Source organism: Grampus griseus, assembly GCF_964374135.1.
Source record: "Grampus griseus genome assembly, chromosome: 3".
Lineage (NCBI taxonomy): Eukaryota > Metazoa > Chordata > Mammalia > Artiodactyla > Delphinidae > Grampus > Grampus griseus.
Window position 1 is genome coordinate 89,196,202 of NC_139019.1, and position 23,866 is coordinate 89,220,067.

At 38.1% G+C, this 23,866-nt stretch overlaps 1 protein-coding gene across 1 annotated transcript in view; it reads left to right on the top strand.

Moving 5' to 3' along the window:
* The window catches only part of MAN2A1 (mannosidase alpha class 2A member 1), a gene marked incomplete at its 5' end in the record, with an annotated part of 159,180 nt that overhangs the window by 129,710 nt on the left and 5,604 nt on the right, over positions 1–23,866 (top strand). Inside the window, 4 exons of the mRNA XM_082651000.1 lie at positions 1,982–2,115; positions 5,664–5,805; positions 8,251–8,384; positions 15,346–15,540. Of these exons, the coding sequence (XP_082507126.1) occupies positions 1,982–2,115; positions 5,664–5,805; positions 8,251–8,384; positions 15,346–15,540 (605 nt within the window). The remainder of the gene's footprint in view (positions 1–1,981; positions 2,116–5,663; positions 5,806–8,250; positions 8,385–15,345; positions 15,541–23,866) is intronic.

Consider the following 23,866-nt stretch of genomic DNA (forward strand, 5'->3'; position numbering starts at 1 on the left):
TGTTTTGTGAAGACTTTATTTCATTTCATGTATTTTGTTGACCCCTGAGATAATAGTCCATCTAGAGAGGAGAAAACATAAAGCAGTACTAAAAACGCTATGAATGCTTTCAGTAAAGTAGAGTCACTTGCCATCTGCTGTTTTCCCTAATGCTGCATTAATACTAGCATCTCTAGTGCTACATGTTGGGTTTTGGGCATCTTTGGTTCATTTGTGGATGCTTGTCTTTTAAAATTTTATATACAATTCATTTGGTTTTAGAAAAATATTCTGGACAATGTAAGTATACTGGAAGGAAAGTTTGCATTTAAAGTAATGCATTTCCCAGTTCAAAGAACACACTATTGTTCTATCACCAGCATATGCACTTGCTTTTTTTTTCCCCCCCAAACTTCCCAATAGTGGTGAAGAAGTTTGGATCAACTATGTTGGCAGGTTCTGGTAATTCTCAGAAGGAAATGTATGTATGCATTTAATTAGCAGAGGTTAGTGGTTCAGACTGTGGCTATAAAGCAGGAAAAAAAATGGCACTTCCTTCCCCCACCCATGGAGATCATGCTCATCATAGTAAGAAACTGAAGTTGGCTCTGGTTGAGGTTGTTGAGTTGGAAAGACAACATCTACCAGAAGAGAATTTCTGTGAGCATGCTGAAAATTATATTGATGGAAACTGCAGCCCATTTAGTATTGTTACCATATTATTATTTATGGTGTACAATTTCCAGTTGTACTTTTCACATAAACCTATAATGCCTGGGCCAACTGCATTTACATTTTTTCCACAAATCCCACAGATCCAAACTTCCTTTCTATTTGCTGTCTGAACTCTGGGGATTCTTCTTGGCTCCTGGAAAAAGCCTTCCTCACCCTCTTTCTCCCCTCCCTGCTTTTCTGTACACAGCCCTCTTTCTCTAAAGAGTACGCTGGTTATCAGCAGAGTGACAGATTGCGTGTGAGAAGGGGGAGAGGTGGGTCATGAATAACAACGGTGGTTAAGTGTCCAGGGTTCTTGGAACCTCAAAAAACTTCAGCTGTATGAAATAGGATATGGCCAATCTTTCTTCTTTGACCACTTTCATAATCACTCTCTTCCTTAGAAGATCCTACAGTATCTTCTATATCCACTCAAATCTGTATTAAAAGTGTTGGGTTTCTTCATAACTCCTCTCTCCAGCTCTGAAATAGACCCAAGGGTTCACTGAGGACCTGAAGATATAGTTAGGGTAGCATGACAGATAAAAATTAGTAAATACTTCAGCCTTATCCAAAAAAACCAAAAATGTTCGATACATCTGGGACTTTTTCAAGCTCTCCTCTGCTTTATATAGCAAAGGGCAAAATGAATCACTCCATAACAAGGGATCCTAAGAGACACCAAACTCAATTTAAATTGATTTAAGTTCTGGGGAGCTCTCCAGATTATACTTCACAAATACTAATATGGTAATACCAGTTTTAGCCATAAATCATTGCATTGGACCTCCTGTCTCTTTTCCTGGCTATAGATCATGGGCAGTAATACACTGTCTCTTGAACCACCAGGGTGTAAATTTCACCACTCATAATTTCCAGTGTGTGAGGAGAGCCTGGTGAGGAAGTAGGCTTGAATGGTTCTGTTGGGCAGTGGCAGTGCACATGAGTGGTGGATTGGCCTGTAGTGTGGCTGACCTTTTGTCATTTAATGTCCTCTTTCCCCTCTGGATCTCATTGTAGAATCATTTGCATGTTATATTTCACCTACATTTATCTCATTCTAGCCTCTTCATCCTTCTGTTGAGTTATATATGCCCCTGAATAAATGTTTTCTATTGTCTGATTTAAAAAAAGGTAAATTGTGACACCATTTGGCATATGAGAGATAGTAAAGATAGGAAGTAGGAAACAGGAAAATACCTGTAACGTTAGAAAGAGTTCTGTATAGTATATTTAAGAAAAGTGCGTCAATTATTTTTTATTAATGTATATATTCTTTTAACTTTAGGAATAGAAGGACAGTCTGTGGAAATTTCCAATATTGTGGACATCCGAAAAGAACATAACCGTGAGATTGCAATGAGAATTTCTTCTAGCATCAACAACCAAAATAGATTTTATACTGACCTAAATGGATACCAGGTAATTTCCCTTTAAAATGTTTAAGTAATGGTTATAATATGTAACTTTTATATGTGATGATGGGCCAGTTAATTTTGGAATCTTTGAAAAAATATGCTTAAGCTTGCAAATTATTTCTAAAATAAAACTGAATTTTAACAGACACTTTTAGGTTCTGTATTCAACCATATTTTCAAGGTTAGAACAAATATATTTGCAAGACTATTTTGTGAAATGTCTATTGGTAAGGATTTATTTTTTCAAAGGAAGATTTAGTGACCATTACGCATGTTAAATACCTTGATGCTAAAATGTATATGAATTTATCTAATAGAAAGGGAATATTAATTAGGGACTGATGGAGTATATCTTTTTTTTTCCTCATAAGGAATTGGTCTATGTATATTTAGTTTATTCCACATATGTTTTTAAATGTATGATTTAATACTGGGCTCTTTTAAATTTCAGGAAAACTCTTCTCTCTGATGTATATGTGTGTGTACATATATACACACACATATGTGTACATAGACATAGATATACAAATAAAAACATCAGTTTAGAAATGTGAGTAGGTGTGTATTTAGTCAAAATTTTCATGAAATAGTTTAAAATAGTAATGGGAAAATTGATTCATAAAAATTTTTAAGATTGTCATTTCTCTAATTTACTAGAGCTCTTCTGATTGTTACCTAAATCTCTGTATTCAGTGTATGTGTGTAACACCATATCTTTGAAATAATACTATTAGAAACATGAGCATGTTTGTTTTTGTTTGTTTGTTTGTTTGTTTGTTTTGCGGTACCCGGGCCTCTCACTGCTGTGGCCTCTCCCGTTGTGGAGCACAGGCTCCGGACGCGCAGACTCAGCGGCCATGGCTCACGGGCCGAGCCGCTCTGTGGCATGTGGGATCTTCCCGGACTGGGGCACGAACCCATGTCCCCTGCATCCGCAGGCAGACTCTCAACCACTGCGCCACCAGGGAAGCCCCATGAGCATGTTTTTGAGGCATTAGCATTTTAGAAATTTCTGGCTACGAATAGAAATAATTTCACAAATGCTGTTACTTTGATTTTCAACTGGGAAGAGTGGAAGGGATTGTGATAATTTTCTCTTCTACAATTTCCTGCAAAAGTTAAATTTAAACCTTTTCAGAGCATAAAAATTGCAGCATACATTTTGAATTAACATGTTAATTCTTCTACAGCTGTTTGGTTTTCAAATGAAGCCCTGGCTTTATGGTGATTCATTTTCCTTGTGTACAAAAGAAAGGCTTTTCTTAAAGTCTTACAGAAGCAGTAATATGTATGTGTGGGTGTATACATGAATGAAAAAACTTAGTAAAAATGAATAAAAATGTGAATTTTCTTTACAAGGTTCAACCATTTTAATAAATAGGAAAATATTATTTTTAAGTCTATAGCCTAAGTGTTTCCTCTTTTTTAGAATAGGCCATTTCTTAAGCTTTGAAAAGAGTAGTTACTTGGGCCAAACTGGAAGTCTAGACCCGCAGGTAGGGAGTGAGGGTAACAGCTACACAATTGTGACAGTTTTAAATGTCTTTTTTTTAAGTATACAACTAAGTGGAGTAGGAAGATCAGGATTGGAGATTTCTTTCTAATTAGCTTCCCTTCCTTCCTTTTTTTTTTTTTTTTTTAACATTTTACAGTTGTTTTTTCCACCAGTTTGTTAATGTCCTAGGGCTGTGATATAAACCGCCACAAACTGGGTGGCTTAAAACAACAAAAATTTATTCTCTCACAGTTTTGGACATTAGGAGTCCAGAATCAAGATGTAGGCAGGGCCCCACTCCTTCCATCGGCTCTAGGGAAGTATAACCTTGCATTTTCTAGCTTCTGGTGGTTGCAGACAATCCTTGGTACACCTTGCCTTGTAGACATATCACTCCAATCTCTGCCTGTGCTGTCACATGGTCTCCTTGTGCCTCTGAATGTCTCTCTCTGTGTCCAAATTCCCCATTTCTTGTAAGGACACCATTCTTCTTTTTTTTTTTTAATCTTATTTTTTTATTTATTTTTGGCTGTGTTGGGTCTTCATTGCTGTGCATGGGCTTTATCTAGTTGCGTTGAGCGGGGGCTACTGTTCGTTGCGGTGCGCGGGCTTCTCATTGCGGTGGCTTCTCTTGTTGCGGAGCACAGGCTCTAGGCGTGTGGGCGCACGGGCTTCAGTAGTTGTGGCGCACGGACTTAGTTGCTCTGTGGCATGTGGGATCTTCCCTGACCAGGGACTGAACCCGTGTCTCCTGCATTGGCAGGCTGATTCTTAACCACTGCGCCGCCAGGGAAGTTCCAAACATCTAGTTTTTTTGTTTGGTTTTTTTTACATCTTTATTGGAGTATAATTGCTTTACAATGGTGTGTTAGTTTCTGCTTTATAACAAAGTGGATCAGTTATACATATACATATGTTCCCATATCTCTTCCCTCTTGCTTCTCCCTCCCTCCCACCCTCCCTATCCCACCCCTCCAGGCGGTCACAAAGCACCGACACCATTCTTTAGATTATCGCTCACCCTAATCCAGTATAACTTGATTTTATCTGCAGAGACCATATTTCAAAGTAAAATCACATTCACAGGTTCTGGGCGAACATGAATTTGGGGGGACACTATTCAGAACCAGTAAGTTGAATGACCTACTGCAGGGTTGTTGTGAAGATTAAAGATCTTATCTGTGAAATTTTCAATACTGTGCCTGGCATTTATGGTTACTCAGTACATGTTAACTATTATGTTTATGTTGAACTTCTCCTTTTCTGAGTTTCATGTCGAACTTTCATGAGTTTAAAAGAAGAGATGGCATTTTTATGTGGTATAAGATTTCTGATAACAAAGTCTCTGTTTGATGTCTCCTCCTGAGGTTTGAGTGAGTCTCCTTGACCCAGATCAGCTTAGTGCATTGTCAGTCTCTCAAAATATAAAATTAGAGTTGTATTTCATGCATTCAGATACTAGACCAAGAAAAATTGGAATTTGGAACTGTCTACATTGAAACTAAACAAGAAGAGTAAGCCTTGAATAGTTTTTAAATATAAATATGCATTTGATTATTATAACATAGTATGTTAGAGTATTTGGTGAGGAGATGTGTGGTATTTATTAAAACTAATTCAAGAATCATAAGAGATATTTCTTGAAAGGGGATAGAGAGCTCTTATGCTTAACCTTCATTACAAAAGCAGTATGTTAGATGTAAATGAGAAGTGAATCCTTAATACCTTTATAATTTGTTTTATGCAAATATTGGAGAGCTAGAAAACTTGTTAAGGATTTTTACTCTGAATTTAAATAGTAATGCCTGTTTTAAAAATCTGGACAAGTTCTACCTTTCTCACTTAAAAATTGTTTTCTAAGATGCTCATGATTTTTCTTCATATTGTTTTGAAGAATGTTTTCATTTCTAAGTTAGCTGTTCTATTGGACAAGAAAGGTGCTGTACCTTTTTTTGTTTGGAAGGAAAACCATCTGTAGTTGATAGTAATTTTTTTAAGTACATGTGTAAATATCACTTGATTTTTTTTTCCTTAACGAGAACTGTTTGGTCTTACAGATTCAACCTAGAATGACACTGAGCAAATTGCCTCTCCAGGCGAACGTTTATCCGATGACTACAATGGCATATGTCCAGGATGCTGAGTATCGCTTGACCCTGCTCTCTGCTCAATCTTTAGGTGTTTCGAGTTTGAAAAGTGGTGTGTTGTTTAGATTCTTTTTTGCTCTTATAAGTTTCACTTCCCAGTGTATAATCTTTCTGCTGGTAATATGTATTAATTATCATCCCCAGTCACAGGCTTTCTTCTTTTGAGAACCAGACTGTTAGTTAATTTTGAGCTTTATGAGACCAATGTCAAATAATAAATTTCCTTAATCTTCAGCTGAAAACAGAGGGACCTAAAAGTCCATGAAACTGATTATTTTTAAAGATAATTTACTTTTAAAGATAATTTACTGATGGCTCATTGTTTGCAGAAGTCTGTCATTATTGTGACTGATTGGGAATGGAAATTCAGACTCAAATTAAACTAAGTTTAGATAGAGTTCAGATAACTTAACCAGGTTTGCAAAGGTGGAAAGTTACAGTTCAAACTTAGGTCCTTCTCTGAATCCCATCCTTCTAGGACACTACCAGCTGAAAAGAAGAAAGGGAGTAGAGATGATACAGATATGGGGATAAAGAGGTGACAGACATGACTTTACAGATTCCAAAAGAGAGAATGAAATGGAGTGAAAGAAAATAGATAGTAGACGCTGATTGATATTTTTTAGAACTTTCTATTGGGAGACTTTCTCTCTCATAATACATGTTTTTAATTATCATATACGTGTCAATTGCTCTTCTTTCCTTACATACTAAGAGTTGCTAAGACAAGCATGTTTATGGAGCCAGGCAGATAATAAACGTGTACAGATGCCTGGCATATTCATTTTATATTGGGTATATGCATACAAACCCACTATTTATATTATGTATATACATGCATTCTGTACTTCCACACACAGGAAACCTTACTACTTATCATTTTTCTTTGTGGCCTTCATTAGACAAAATCATGAGATCATGTCATGAAGACATGAATACAGTTATAAAAATAATAATGGCCTCATGTTGGGGCTCCAGTGGGGAGTGCTGGGATTTGAGTGAATTGCGGAGCACATCCCCCCTGTACACTGGGGTGGCCACTGCTTTGTGTCAGCTACTTGTCGCCATGGGGAAAGGGGCCCAGTGTTGCCAAATTTTTCAGTTTTTGAAGAAAAGCCCAGAAGTTTGGAATTTTATGAGAAGTTGCCCATTCTGTAACTTGTGACATAATGTTTTAAAAATCAGAACATAAAGCCTCTTTGTGTCAGAGATGACTCCTGAGCTACCCATTTTTAAACTCTGCCTTAAATTCTCAAAACTGGGCTCTACTTAAATAGGGGACTAGACCTTAGGATTCAAGCAATCATGAACCAAACAGTATTATCTCACTTCCCTGATCAAGAGAGCTATGGACATAAAAACAATTTGAGTACAGGCCAGGAAGTTACTCAGTGTCACATAGTATATGAGCTAACATTTGGAGGCAGAGAGAAGAGTTAGAAATGACCAAGAGATTGATATACTAATTTGTGTGTGAAGAGATCAAATTCTACATAGGCATGGGGACAGTTAGCCCCAGTGCCTGAAGAGCATGTTCTGGACAATTGTCTTATGAAATATGGGGAAAACAACAATGAAAATTCTAACCAGCACTGTTAATTTTATGTACTGGATACCTAAACTGAGAAGATAGAAACTAAACAGACTTGGTTTGACTATGTAAGCATAATAGTTATTAAAATCCTTTATGTAGTTCCCTTTTATGCCAAATGATTGCTCAATGCAGTAGCAAATATGAATGAATGGATGGATGAATATATATATATTCAAACACATATAACTTTAGTGGGTTTGGGGGGAGTATAATCTTAAGCATATAAATATGTTTCTGGGTGATTTCTTTTCAGTTTTTTTTTTAGTCTGTAATTTTATAACCTAACCATTAGCTTACAATTTAAACTAAAGGAGTTGTAGAATTATTGCATAGCAAATAAAGGAACCAAATATGACAACTTTTGGGGCCATAGGAGAAAAGACAAACTAACACAGTATCAGAGAGGGAAGGGGGTACATGGTGGGTGTCTCCAAATTCTAGGGCTTCAGAGAATCACAGCATATCAAGTAACCTAAAATTTTACTTCAAATCCTTTTTAGATTCTGTCCTTCTGTGTTTGTCTTATTACTCCATGCGTGATGTACATTTTTTTAATGAACCTCATAAACATTTTTAAATTCCAAATGAAGCCACTAAACTTTTGGAGGATTTAATTTACTGGTTCTATTCATTTTTTGTAAGTTTCACTTTAATTTTGATCTCTTCTGTCCCATTTTTAAATTTCTTATTAGATTTTACTAGAAGCTGATAAAGAAAAGGAGAAATACAATCTTGCTTTATGAGTTTATACTAGCTGCTTTGCGCTATTATTGAGAGGAAGCCCATGGTACTGTGGGTTGTATAGGTCTGTCTCCCTGACTGGAAGAAAAACTTCAATCGAGACCCTGCCTTGTATTATGAGGTTCTCAATGAATAACCCTGGCCTGTTTGTTTGTTTGGTAGGTCAGATTGAAGTTATCATGGATCGAAGACTCATGCAAGATGATAATCGTGGCCTTGAGCAAGGTGTCCATGATAACAAGATTACAGCTAATTTATTTCGAATACTACTAGAAAAAAGAAGTGTCATGAATATGGTAGGAAAAAAGCTCTCATGTTCGGATGTTGTTTGTTCTTTGCCATCCAAAATTATGACTTTATACTTTTTTATTTTTTGCATTTTCCAATATTGAGATAGTTTTGTAATAGACTTAGCCTGTATTCACAAAAAAGAGAACTTCATTTATATATACTGTGTAAGATTTACATTCAGGCCATTTTATTTTTTGGTTTTGCTTATTGTGTAGATATAAAATAATGTTAAGGAATCAGCTTGGGTGAAATTTCCTGAAATTACTTTGAAAGAAATGAGCGTTGAGTTTAAAGGATAGAGCTTAGTCATGTACTTAGGAGATTAAGTTTGATTAATAAAATTTATTTGAAACCTTAGTATACTCATTCTAGTCTTAGGCTCATCTGTTGAAAGTAGATTTACTTGAACGCTTTCTTGTTCAGTTTTCATTACTCAAAGCAAAAATCCAGCATTCCATGTAAAAGAGTCTGACAAAAGCTTGATCGGACATGAACCAACCTGACAGTATACTCCTTCAGGTGGCAGAAAAGTTACCTCAGAGCCCCCCATAGACTGCTGACTACCCACCTCAGATGGCCCTGGACATGGCCCGTTTTCACTTACTCTGCTTTTCATCTTTCCACACTGACCATTTCAGATCTTTTCTACTCTTTTCAGCCAGTGGCCTCACCATCCACTGTGTAGAGAGAACAGCCATTCATAGGGCTCTCTGTTCTAGATACCAAGCATCTACTCCCACCTTGTCCTTCTTCCCTTGTGTTACCTTCCTTTCCTTGTAGCCCAGTCCCTCCAGTGTCCTTGGAACTGACCCCAGTCTCCCTCCTGAGGATCCTTTTGTTAATCATCCTCCCTCCTTCCCTGTCCGTGCTCCTCATAGCCTTTCAGTTGGCTTTTAAATGCTCTTCGTTTTCTTTCATGAAAAACAAAAACAAAAATAGCCCTCACTCAGACTCTCATTTCTGTTTCCCCTACACTATCTCCTCTACCCCACTGAGCCAGAGCTGATGAGGTGAGTTTGTGTTCTCACCTCCCTCTCACACTCAGTTCATTTCAGTCTGGTTTGAGCCCCCATCATATGCTCTTGCCAGTGTCACTAGATCCAGTGGATGTTTTCGGTTATCATCTTACTTCACCTTTCAACAGTATGTGACACTGACCATTGTCATATCCTAAAACACTGCCTAGCGAGGCCTTCCATGGTGCCCTACTTACTTGGTTTTCCTCCTGCCTCTGGGGTAGTTCTTTCTCTGTCTCTCTCATAGCTCTTTATTCAGCCATTAAATATTAGAGCCCTCAAGGCTCGGCCCCAGGCCTTTTCCTTTTCTCATTTTGTACGGCCTTCCTCTGCGTCAATTGGAACCCACAAATACAAGCCCCCAGCTTCGGTTTCACCTCTCACCTCCAGACCCATCTATCTGGTTGCTTCCTGGCATTTCTTTCTACATTTTTAAGGGCATCTCAAGCTCGACATATCCAATATCATTCTTGTGATCTCCCCCCCACACCTGGCCCTTTTCCAGTGTTCCCTCTCTTGATAACTAGCACCACCTTCCATCCAGTCCAGCCGCCTATGAGTCATCTCTGATAGACACTTCTCCTTTGCTTGCTCTCTTCTCACAGCAGAGTCATCACCAGTGCTTGGCTATCTCATTGCCTAAATATTTCAAATCTATGAACTTGATTACTTCAGCGACTCTAATCTAAACTAGCATCATGTGTTTCCTGGAGGTAGCCTATACACATCCACTCTTGTCTCTTCTTTCTGCTATATCTGTTTTTAACCCAGTAAGCAGTGTTTTTTGTTTTTTCAAAACCAAATCTGTCCTCCCTGTGCCCTGCTTAACCCCACTATGTCTTCTCATTGCTCTCAATAGAAAAGCCAAATCCTTACCATAGCCCACAGATCTCCTCGTGGTATGGGCCCTGCCTGTCCCCCATCCTCATCTACATGGCTTTCCCTGTTTCTGCTCTGGGCCAGCTGGTTTTTCTTTCAGTCATAAGTACTTCCCATGCACCCAGCCCTCAAAGCACCTTTGCACACGCCTTTCAATCTCTCTGCCCAGCGACTCTTAGTCATAGTTCAGATCAGGGCCTACTTCATCAACTGCTTCGGCTTGACCAGGTCAGATCCCCTTCTGCGCTCCCTCAGAACCATGCACCTCTCCTTTGTGTTTGTGTGATTATGTGATCATTGTTTTTCTCCTCTCTGGGACCGTAAACTCACTGGGAGTAGGGCTTATGTCTCTATCTGCTTCTAGGATTATTCCTAGCAGAGCAAGCACCCAGTGTATGTTCTGTGAATGAATACACAAATGCACAAATGAATGAACTGTGATAGCACATTGCACCGCTGTATTTATCGCAATTACTGCTTACTGCCTTGTCACCATATGCATGTTCTGTTCCCCCTACTAGATTCTAGGGATTTGTCTACTTCATCTGCATGTGCCCCACAGGGCCTCCTTGCCTGTGGTAGGCATGCTATAAATAAAATACTGGTTGATTGAATGAAGTGGCAACAGCTAATTATGGCAAAGAATTCTCCCAGTATTTAGAACCTTTTAGGAAAAGATTTTAATATCCATTTTAGATGTCAAGATTTATACCAGTTCTTGAGATTCGTGGTTTAAATCAATTACTGATAAGAGCTTAGTTTTAGGATTAAAACTTTACATAAAAATCATTGTCTGAGTGCTGGCAGCTACTATCTTTTGCTCCTCCTGAAATGTTTCTGGCTTTGACGATTTTTCTCTCTATAGACACTAATTTACAAAACTTCTGTTAACTATGGCAATAAAAATGTTCATGTCAGATCTATAAAGCTTTCACTTAGAAGTTAAATAATTTGTTTACTGTCATTCAGAACTCTTTGGGTAGTAATTGATTTAAATTTGATTCAAAGATTTTATAATCCTGTGTTGGTTAAATTTTTCTTTTGCTAAACTATAAATTCTTGGGCTTAAATCAATAGTTTCTTTTAAATAAGAAATGAACTAGAGAAGAGAAAATGCATTTTAATTTCTAGCGAAATTGATTAAAAAGACATTTGATTAAGAAATGTTAATATGTCGTCATGTAACTTAAATTTTCTAGAAAGTGTCTTTATTTTCAACTCAGACTTATGACTAAAATATCAATGGTAGAAACTGAGGTGGGGAGACACTCCCTGGAAGGGAACGCATTTTAGTGGGAAGCTTTGAGCCTCATGGGAATAATCCTGGATGACTAAATGAAAGCGTCCTGTTCTTGAGCGTTCTGCAGAGAGGCAGTGAGAACAAGACTGGAATGATAAATAATTGCTGGGAGAGGTATAAATGCCCAGTGAAGCACTGTGGCTGTGTGAGGTTGACTGTCATCCGTGGGAATAATGCTCAAGGCTCAGCAGAAGTGGAAAATAGGAACTGTCTTATCAGCATTACTCTTCAGGGTTTGTTTCTTTGACCCTTACTTCCTACCCCCTTTCTTCTGGCGACTAGTATAATAGTAAAGGGGGCGTTGAACTAGGAAGTGTTCGTGTGTTACAACTGGGTCATTTTACCTCTGGATACCAGTTCTTCACATATAAGGAGAGGAAGTTGGAGAGATCAGGTAAAAACTCAAATGCTGACAGGGCTCAGGGAAGTGATGGCATGAGGGAGGTTGTTCAGGTTTGAGGGCAAATGCTTACATGAGGTGACCAGAGGGTCTGTGGTGAACATGAGGATGGACACATCCCACTTAGGAGCCACAGCTCAGCCCTAGATGATGTTTCCACATGAGAATGTGGGGACCCAGTGTGACTTCATTTTCCAGTGTTTGGGGTAAAAAAAACAGTTATCTGTTAAGGGGAGTTTTTGTTATTATTGTCGTTTTGATGATTTTAATGTGAAATCTCTTGGATTTTTTTTCTTTTTTTGAGAGGTGGCTGAAAAACAAATAACTTTTTAATACCATACAGAGCTACCAAAACATGTCTAATAGGCCAGCTTGGCCCATATACTACTAGGCTTCAGCTCTGCACTAAATGATATTTATCTCTAAATCTTACAGGTCTACATATTTTCATTCATTCTCTCTCCTCCCTCTTTGTCTTTTTACCCCATCCTTCCCCCTACAGTAATTTTCTCTTTCATTTATATTGCATTGCTTGTTAATGTAGTAATTAATAAATTAATTAATCATCAACAAACATTTATCAAGTTCTCACCGTGTGTCAGGTCATTCTGAATAAACAAAGGTGACTAAAAAAACGATCTTTTTCTTAATAATTTAGCAGGTTTTGATGTAGACAAAATGGAAACCTGTGATGTTTAGGAATCGGAGAACTCATCAGGGCTTAATGAAGGGCACGAAGGAGCCTGGCAAGACGTTCTGACTTAATGAAATAAGGGCTGAAACCCAATAGAGAAGATCGCAACTTGATGTGGTTTGGATCAGAATGTGCTAGAAACTCTTTTTAATGTTGAACAGGATGCAGGGAGAAAACCAGACCTGTACAGTCTGAAACCTTCCAACCTACAAGAAACCAAATAATGTTTAGAGTAGTATATTAGTTACTATAAGGCTGGGAAATTCATTTATAGCTTAAACGAACATGTAAAATTTCCTATAGTAAATATATTTTATAAGCTTTGGGTTTATCATCAGGGTTATGGTTAAAAGATTGGTGATAGCTCCACAGTTAAATATCTTGCTAGCCCCTTACTGCTATAAATATGTTCAGAAAGTGTGGGAATGATGGCGCTCTGCCTGAGACTTTGCCACACCCGACTTGGTCAGCGTCCAGCAGTGTTACTTGTTCAAGGAGCTCTTCTGACACCAAACCACAACTCTTATATAAACTTTTCTTCTTTATCTTGCTTAGGAGACAATAAATAGCACAGTTCTTGAATGCTAAAAGTGCTTGCATTCACGGCATTGTATCATTTGACAAGACTTTTCATTAACATGTTTTCGAGTCTGCATATTGGTTTTTTTAATCCCAAACAAGTTAAAGGATGAGGCTTATACTTTTGATTCCAAAGGGAGCTTTGTTTCTTCTAAAAGGTTGGGAGGATGTCTGGGGTGGCAGTTCCTAGCACAGGTCAGCAGAGCGGTGTGGGACTGACTATGTGACAGTCATCTGGGGGGCTTTTAACTTTACCTTCCGAGGGTCCCACCCCAGGAGGTTCTGATTCAGTAGATTTGGGTTTGGGTCCAGGGATCTATGTTTTCTAAAAGTTCCCCAAGCGATTCTGACGTATGGTCAATGTGGGGGAAGCACTGAAGGTCAGAACTGATTTGGGTTTGGAGGAATAGTAAATATGCACATCACTGCTACTAAGGTATAGATAATCTATCAAGAAGTACCCTACGTACTCACTGAAGCGTCCAAGGATTCCTCCAAGAGCATAAGACAAAGCCAGAAAGCTTTTTCTGAATGTTTCTTGACCTAGAATGGACTTAATGCCTCCGGAATCTGATAAGGCAGGTGTTTTCCTGCCTTAAAAAGCTTTTATGTTTTATTACTCAAAAGTGATTTTGTCAGCAATCCTGACCTAGATTATGAAGTCCTTTGATATTTGAGTATACTTAAAGCTTCTTGGTGAAACTGTTCCCTCTCTCTTCATGTTATTCTACAAGCTGCATTAAATTTCAATATTGTTGAAGAATATTATTTTATATGCTTTATTTAATCTTTCCTTAAAAAAAGGAATGTGGAATGGATAAAACTTTTTAACAACGCTTTTTCTACCTAATATTTTTTGTCAGTATCTTAATATTGTAGTGTCCCTCTGTTGCCTTGAAAAAATTTTCTTTTCTCTCTTCATAGTCTGAATTGTAATGGTATCTACAGTTTACTGCTGGCAAGATGCTCCTCACTCTTTGCTACCACCCTCTGTTCAATGCTAATCTGACATTCTGAATTTTAAGCTCTGTATCTTCTGTAAATCTTATCTTTTCACACAGATAAGTAGCCAAACCTTTTATTTGAGCCCTCTATTAAAAATATGCAAAATCAGAAGATATCAGTGAAATAGTCATTACGAAAAATAAGATATAAAATTAAATTTTCTATAAATGTTGCTGGTGATCAAAAGACCTTTCTACATAAATTATGTTTTCTTCTTAGTGCTTTTCTGTGTCTGCTTTTACACCTTAGGCATTATTGGTTAAGGTTGTACTTAGTCATTGATTTAATTAATTGTGTATATCATCTACCATATGTATATCCCTAGTTCTGGTAGATTTACTTAATGTTTGAACATGCTGAAATACTTGGCTCTAAGCATACACCATAGCAAAGACTAAAGTATTTAAAAATTATACTGAATAAATTGTGTACCATGTAAATGTGTGATAACTATTCTATAACACATATAGTAGTTCCTATTTTTGGAATAAAGTGAAGCAACTGACAATGATTTTACCAAATTTAAAAAAAACAGATGATCTAGTTATGCTACCTGTGTTATTTTAAATATTTATTTCTGAGTTTTTTTTAAAAAAATCCTATCATTGGGTAACATTTATAAAACATAACTTTGGATCAATACATAACTTTACAGTCTAGTTAAGTGTATAAATGAAACCATAAGAATATGATGGGTAAAACCTGAGGGAGAAGAGATAGCATTTGACGATGTATAAGATATATGAACATCCCAACCCATCTACTTTAAGAGTTTTGTGGTAGGTTGAGAAAGAATTTTCATAAAAAGTTATACCTTGTCCTAGAATGTTGAGAATGTTATCAGGATTTTTATTTTTAAAGCAATGGAAAAGAGATATTTCTCAACATGGGAGTTAGGTGGACACTGTTTTCTTAGAACTGAACTTGGTAATCTGCTGTACATTGTCTAAGACTTATTTATAAAATATAATGAAATCAAAGTATTAATATATTTGTATATTTTTTTCCTGTTTAAGCCCTGTCTGATAATTCAATTAATACTGTAAGAACTGCAAATATATAACTCTTAAGCATTTTTGTTTTTTCTTGATAGGAAGAAGAAAAGAAGTCGGTCAGTTATCCTTCCCTCCTTAGCCACATAACTTCTTCTTTCCTGAATCATCCTATCTTTCCAATGACAGAAAAGGTCCCTGTGCCCACCCTTCAGCTGCTCGGTGAATTCTCTCCATTAATGTCATCTTTCCCTTGTGACATTCATCTGGTTAATCTGAGGACGATACAATCAAAGGTATATCCCAAAACATATCTATAAAAAATTACTTTTTGTAGTATACTTGGTGTAAGGGGGTGAAAGGAATAAAACTGTAAATTTTACTCTGCTTCAAAGAATGATTAAGAGGACTTCACCTTTAGGCAACATCATTGTACCTTTCATTTGACTGTTGCTCTGTAGTTTAGAGTGTTTCCTTAGACTGATTTATTTTATTCTCAGAAAAGTTCTGTGTGGTGAGCAGGTCAGGGAATATCAGCTTCTTTTTACAGATAAAGAAGCTGAGACTGGCCTGAGGTCACATAATTAGTAGGTGGGAGAACCAGGCCTTAAGATCAGGCCTACTGGCATTTTCCATTTGTTTCTCCTTATTAGTCAGTGTTTCTCAGGAGTTAGAGAAACAGAAGGTATAGTGTGTAATTATTTCTGTACCAGAGACTTTGTACATTCATATCTTTTCTCCTAAAAATACAAAAAAAATCCTAAAAAACCCCAAATCTTTGCATTGAGAATCCAGCTATGTAGGTGAGATATAAAAACACATCAGAGGAAGAAACAAGGAAAGATTTTATTAGGGATGGAATTTTAACACAGTTTGATTGCTTGAGTTTACCTATATGCCTACTTTTAAAGTCAGAGACTGCATTTGAAAAGAAGAAAAGATGAGAGGTTTGACATCATTTTTATGTTTTGTAAAGCTGTTTCATCTTGTGGATTGACATCCACTTAGCCAGAAACAGTGAGTGCTTATAGATTCTGTAGGAAATGTCTTATAATAAATAGCCTGAGTGCGAAAAGAAGAGTGTTCATGTTGGAAGAGAGCGTAAGAGGAAAAAAATGTTTAGCTCGAGAACAAAGAACTGAAGAGAACCAAACAAAGGAAGGATCAATGCCTACAAATTTGGACATTTAGGGCTTTAAAACTATATGTCCAAGATAGGGAACTTACACCTGACTATGTAGGAAAATACATGTGTCTAATAATAATGAATGCAAGTGAACGTTAGAGGCCTATGTGTGTATCTCTGTGTCAAAAGGGCTTGTTTGATCACGTGAGTGAACTTCAGGATTTATTTCATGCCTGCTACATGCCACTTATTGCTAAAGGCACTGGGATATAGTCATGGACTAAACAGACAAGAGCCCTTGCCTTTCTGAAGCTTAGATTCTAGTGAGAGGAGAAAAATAATTAAAGATGAAAAAATAAGAGAAACATATGTTAGATGATGATAAGTGTCATAATGAAGGGGAAGAAGGAAGGAAGGGCAGTTTTAGATTTGATTTGAATAGCGTGGTTGGAGAAGGCCTTGCAGAAAAGGTGATAATGGAGTAAAAATCCAAAGGAGGTCAGGGAATAAGAAATGCAGATTTCTAAGGGTAGAGCGGTTGGGAAGAGTTAGGAGCAAGTGGAAGGCCTGAAGGCAAGAGATGCTGGTCAGAATGGACGAGCCATGAAACCTGGGCTGTTCTTTGATTCCTTGCTGTATCCCCCTGCCGAGAACAGAGCCTGCACCTAGTAGGGGCTCGGTGACAGTTTGTTGGACAAGTGGATCTTGTGAGCGTTCTCTCTAGGATTCTACTATGGTCTTTTGTGGGTCTACTTTTTGACTCAGGGAAAGAACGCACTAGAGATGGGCAGCCTCCCTGAGGTAACCTGTCATTAATTCATGGGCTAAAGAGAATGAAAGGATAGGGTGGAGACACCAGACTCTGAGCCTCAGGCTGCCACCTCGGGGCATGGATGGTAGAGGACATTAGCGAGCTGAGGGATCCAGGGGCTTCTGGGGTCCATGGCGGCCATGGAGAAGTTTTAGCCTCACTTTTAGATGACTCTTTCCCATGATTATTTTCTGGAAGCAGCACCAGCTGACTCCAGAATCAGTGAGTATAGGGTTTTACCCTCCAAGGTTTTCGCTTGTTTTCCAGATCACCTCTTTTTTATGATTACCTGTTCCTTTCATTCTTCCTGCTGTTGGCTAGCTTCCTGTAATACAAATCTAATCACTTTCGGGATTAAAAATCCCATTGCCTACAAAGTTGATTTAGACCCTTGGGCATTCAGTCCCTCTGCAGTCTGGCCTCGCTGGCTGTAGCCACCTGGCTTCCCATTGCCCTTCTCACCTTTGGAAGGTGAACCACCTTCACTCCCTGCTGGCTGCGTGACTGCTGACTCAGCTACCATTTATAAAATGGGCCTGATATCAGATATGCCTGTTTCAGGTCTAGTATGAAAAACAGATGAAATAGTGCTGTGAGAGCCCTTTGAAACAGAAGTGCTTTGTAGACATACATTGTTATCCTGATGATGCTTACAGTACATGCCAACGCAGATGCAAACTGGAGTTTTAGCAGAGGGAATAAAAGCAATTTAACAATTTGACCAGGAAGAATAAAGACTGAAATGCCTAACCATAGGCATAGGTTAATGCCTAACACGTGATCAGAACTAAATATTTGGGGCTTTTTTGCATTATCATATAAATTGGTGCCAGTTCTATGTTAGTCTTTGACTCTTAGCACGTATTTCGAACAGTTGTTCAAAAACTTACCAGTACAATTATACTCCAGGGAAGATGTAAAAAATAAATAAATAATAAAATTGCAGGGGGAAAAGAAAAAACTTACCAGTAGTCTGAAGGGATACTTTAAAGAATTGCTCTCTGTCCCCTAACCTCTGATAATAGGAAAGTAAACATTGAAGGAAGCTAATGTAGGTATTCATTCAAAGAAAGCTTGATACTTAAAAGGTGTCAAGTGTAATTTCATGATTATACTAAAAGAAAGACAAAAATAACTCAATCCAGAAGCCAGAGCTAATCATTTTGGATTGTGTTCTTGTTTTTTTTTGTGTGCTGGCAGCTTCCAGCATACAATAATGAGTTTTTCAGAGACTGCAGTGCATTTTTCCCATTGAAATTATGTAAACAGAGGTGTTGGCTGCTTCCAAGCAAGACTAGAGGTCTACATTGGCCTATATCTAAGTAAGCATTTTCCTAACCATCACCTCACAGTATTTCCATGAGAAAAGTGTCTGAGGACCCCCTTGACATGATAAGGGCACGTCTGTCTTCCCTTGTGACCTCCCCCATCAGCTGTGTAACAGAGGACACGTCCTCTGCTTGCCCATGCCCAGGCTGCTGTCTGAAGGTTGCTCAGTTCTAAGCCTCAGTCTCCCTCACTCCTTGAGGAGAAAGGAGTTATGGGCTCAAGCAATAGTGAGAGAAGGAAGGTGGGGGCTGGAGGTTTGCTAACCACTGAGCTGGTTCAGCATTTCGAGCTATCATTCTGCGAGTCACTGTGTCCAGATCACACTGAGGAGATTTTTACAAGAAGAGACTTTTACAAATTCCCCCATCTCTGAGATTCTGATTCTGTAGGTCTGGTGTGGAGAGCTTAGGAATCAGTAATTTTTAATAACTCTCCTCGTGATTCTAGAAATTGCTGAGTTATCACCATTGGCTAAATTAGGAAAGTAAGGGTTAGAGAAATTAAATGATTAAAATTAAACTACCCAGCAGTAAATGGCAGAATCAGGAGCCACATCCAGGTCTTCTGAACCTGGGTGCTGAACGTAGCCTCAGAGGGTGGTATTTGACCTTTTAAGACTTACTAAATCTGTTCTTAAAGTCCAGTTTCTCAAGGAGAAAAAGTCCAGTTTTTCAGAAATTGTTCTATATTGGTAGATGAGTTTATTTTTACATAGGCATCTCTTGCTTTTCTAGTTTATAATTTTTTTTGGAAAAAACTTAATTATATGTCATATATTTGTAGTCAGATGAAGAGGGAAACAAACATCTCTTAAAACCCTGCCTCATAGCTGTATGGCCCAGCATGCTCCAGCCCCTGTCTAGGAATTTAAATGTTAGCCTTCTCATCCTATATGCCTGGCCTCCAACTCTCTTTATCACCCTCTGTTCTTACACTATCAACAGTTTGAGATACAAAACGAAGCTTCTATAAAGATTTGAAAACTGGGGAATAAGAGGACCACTCAAGTGCACTAAACGGGAAAACCATGTCATTGGGAAAGGGTAATGATTTAGGGAGAAGAGAGGCTTGGTAGAGAGGATGCTGGGAGAATCTCATGGGAGGACAGATCATGGGTCAGGCTACAGTGAAAGGTTCATCCTGGAATGCTGACATTCCAGAGATGAGGAGGAACTTGATTAAGCTGTTCATCTAGGCTTCATGGAGCCATTCTGCCTTGATGTTTTGAACAGTGATATCTGTTTCAACTTTTTTTTGCAGATTGTTTCCACTGCTTTTATGTTTACATATATTTTTATTTAATTTAATTTTAGATATATATCTTTATATCTATACTCTCTATCTATAGCTATGTATTACATTTAACTCTTCACTCTGTATGGAATTTATTTTGATTTGTGCTTAACTGTTTCTTACAAATAGTTAACCAGTCATTTGAACATCACCACTTACTGAATAAGATTTTCTCTCTCAACTTGTTTATACCACCCCCTCCTTTTCTTGTAAGAGGCAGTTTAAGGTTTTACTTTATTTTGCCCTTCTTATAAGAATTGATTGGTGCTTTATTGATCTCCCTAGCTTCTCGAAAGGTGAAAATTGTGGGAAAAAATGTCCTTTGTTGTTCATATCTGAGAACAGCTATTCACCTTCCCCTTTCTTTCTGTCATGCTATCTTGTTGATTAAAACAGGATAACTGTTATTGACATTTTAACGAGTGCCCTGGAAAATGAATTTCTACTGGTTATTTCCTGTCTCAGGACTTATAACACAGTGTGAGATTTTCTAACCTTCCCAGCTGCCAGAATGCACTGAAATATGAGTGTTGTTTGGCATTTTCAAAGAATCTGGGCGAGTTGGAGAAATTTTCCCACCAGGTGTTTAGCTATGCCTTTATCTGTGTACTACTTACACATCCTCTGAGAAGGGTGGGGTCACATTCTTCTTGGAGAATCTGGTCAAAGTTACAACCCCTCTCTTCCTCAGAAACAACGTGTGTACGTATGCTGTTTAGCACAGCTTCCAGGCGTTACAGATTTGTGACCCTCACTTTTGTAAGGAGCAAATCCAGCTTCTTTTGGTGTGAGATGCGAGTAGCTCAGCTCTCACGTTTTGCGGAGTTCTCATCCACCTCAGGAGAGGAACATTTGGCTCTTCCTTTTCTTAGAAGAGACTGTCAGATGTGTGTGTAATTTTCAGAGAGACTTTAAATCCTGTTTCAAAATGGGATGAGTGGATAGGTGGGAGGGTTGTAGATGGATAGAAATGATAGTTTCTAAACCTTTCTTTCTGAATATGTTATGGTAAATCATGGTTTTAGCTCTATTGGAACCATTAATGAATACTCCCTTTTTCCAGCCTCGGATCAGAGGCGGGGATCTCCTTTAGTTGATGGCCTTTCATTATATTAAGTCAAAAGCAATCCTCCTCTTTGCCCTCCAAGCTAAGTATCTCTGAGCACGGATCCACAGCTAGAGCAAAGGCAGGAGAATGTAGTTGTGAAAGTACAGACTTGGGAGTCAGACCACCTAGGTTTGAGTGCATTCCCCGTACTTGCTGGCTGGGTGTCTTAGAGCAAAACTCTTAATTCTCTGAGTCCCAGTTTCCTCACGAGTAACAAGGCAATGGTAATAGTACCCACCTTAGAGATGTTCTGAGAGGATTAAATGAGTTGATGTTTGTAAAGCATTTAGAGCAGCAGCTGGCATGTAGTAAGCACTAAGTGCTTGACAAATAAAGGTTCTCAACTGTGATCATTCAGTCATAAGCAGTTGTGATTGTTACTAATAATGAAGCGAAAATCTTGGCACTGTTTTTTTTATAAATTGGAGAAGGTTGAAGTGTATTGCCAAAGTAAATCTTGATATCATTGTGATGTGTATTCCTTATATAGTTTATTACTGATTCCTCAGATTTTCCAAAACAATGTACCTAGAAGTGTCTCCATGCCAGGTATTACCCTGAGTGCTTTACGTGAGCCTTATTTAACTCTCACGACAACACTGTGGAAGTAGGCACTATTTGGGCCCCATCGTGTGGAAGAGAAAACTGACTGACCTAGGGCTGGGGTAACTTTCCAGGTCACACAGCCAGTAAGCGGCGGTGCTGGGAGCCACACCGCAAAGAGCCTGACTCCAGATCTCCCTACTCAGAACCTTATACTGCCTGGGAAGACGAGGGGAGCACTAGTGCTAAAAATGTTAGGGAACACACTTCCTGTTTTCTTCTTGTCTACTCAATAATGATGGGACACCGTAGAAGTGTTCACCAGCCATTGATGGGGAACGGTCATGAAGGGCCGTTGTAGAGTCATTAGTGATAATTGCACTTTGAGTATGAGAGGGAATGTTTTGTGATAGGGGTGTTCCTTTACCTTTAAAGAGAGCAATACACCTTGTATATCACCTCAGCTACTTCAAAGGTTGTTGCAAGATGAAATGAGTTAATCCATGAAAAGCATTCTGTACATGACTGGCACACAGCAGGTGCTCAATAAGTGTTAGCTGCAGTTACTGTTATTGTCCTCCCTGTGGTGGATCCTCAAAGGGGTTTGTCACAAGTCTAACCTAGTTCCCTGAATTTTCAGAGGATAGACTCAGTCACTTAACTGATTCATGGTGGAACCAAACCTTGCCTCCAGTCTAGCTTTCTCTGAGCCTGATGGCTTCATTTGGTAAGCCAGATCACCTTCCCCCCTAGTTCCCCCAGTTGCTGGAGACATTTCATAGGCCCCCCCTTAGTCTGGGAGCTAGATGTTGGTTTATCCCCTGAAATAAGTTCTACAGTGGATTTTCCTGGTGCAACTTGGGAACATCCAAGCAGGGGTTCAGTCTCAATGGTGATCTGAACTGTTTTACAAAGACACTTCATTTGAAGCTCACCTAGCACAGTGCTTGGTGCAATTTCAAAATTTGTAAGTTTTCTTCCCCACACCCTCCCCTTCTTTTCTGAGGTCTGGATGCTACTAATGTGTTAATGAATATAAAAACAGGTCTTTCAAAATTTGTTTACTCTCCTAGAGTATATAGTGTGACTACTTGAAGGTATCTGTTTTCCTGTACACATATTCAAGTTAAATTCACAGTTTCCCTACTTTGAAAAACAGTTTTCTTGTAAATAAAATGTCTAGACAGACTTTGAAACTGAAAAACTGCTGCTTTGCCTCAGGTATTTTTGCTTGAAAACTGATACTTTCATGAATACTTGATTTTTAAAACTTACACAAGATGAATGCCATTTCATTTGGTGTTTTAGTCCTTATGAATAGTGATACAGTTTTGGTTTTCAGAGAAAGTAAAACTTTTTCCCATTGGTGAAAATTAATTTTTATGACTTTAATCTCTACTTTTGTATTGTTTGTTTAAATCTCTTACCAAATTCAGTGGCAGAATTCCAAAAGTGTTTCCCTTCCCAATTTTTTGTCACCTTCAGTCTGCTAAAGGCCTTACATATTCATTATTCAAGAACAAATGTGCTGCAGGAATTTTAGCAATGCCTGCTTATCAGTGTTTCTTTAAGGATGGTCTAGTGAGTTAAGATGGCCAGATGCTTTAGGTTAATAGTGATAAGTGCTTTTGGAGTCTAATTAAGAGGGCATCTAATTTGTGAATTTGAATCAGGGTTCTGTTTTGATTTTGATGTATAATTGTGGACATATAATTTGGAGCTTCCCTGATTCCTTAGCTACAAAGTTATGATGTCAATAAAAGAAATTTGTGAATGAGAAGTTAGATAAGAATATTGTTTAATTTGTAACTACTATGAAAATAATCACTATTTATTTGATGGATGATGTTGATAGAAACAATAACAATATACTGAGGGCTTCCTCTGCTCCAAACCCTAGGCTAAGTCCTTGTTACGCTATTTCATTTCATTTCATCTCTCTCTCTCTTTTTTTTTTTTTTTTATGGTAAAGGAAAAACTGTTTTGCTGAAATCAGCAGCTAGTAAATTGCAGAACTAAGATACAGATCTTAGGCTGTCTGACTCCCAGCTCAGATTCTGAACCATTCATTTCTACAGCTTCTTAACTAGCACATTCTGTCCTATAAGCTGGGCTACCTTACATAGTATTTTCAATGGGTTAACCTGCACCATGACTCCATGAAGGAGGTAGACATGCATTAGCTCCATTTTACAGACAAGGAAACTGACAATTAGGAAGAATAAAGGACTATTCCAAGGTTTCACAATTGGCACAACTATTATCCTTCTGTATATAATAAATAAAGGGTTTTCTTATGTGCTCTTTTAGTGCCATTTTGGGACTGTGAAATTGTTTGAAATTTCATTAGAAATCTCTGTCATGTGATTTCAACCTACTGTGTATATCATGTGGTCCTGTGATGACTCACAG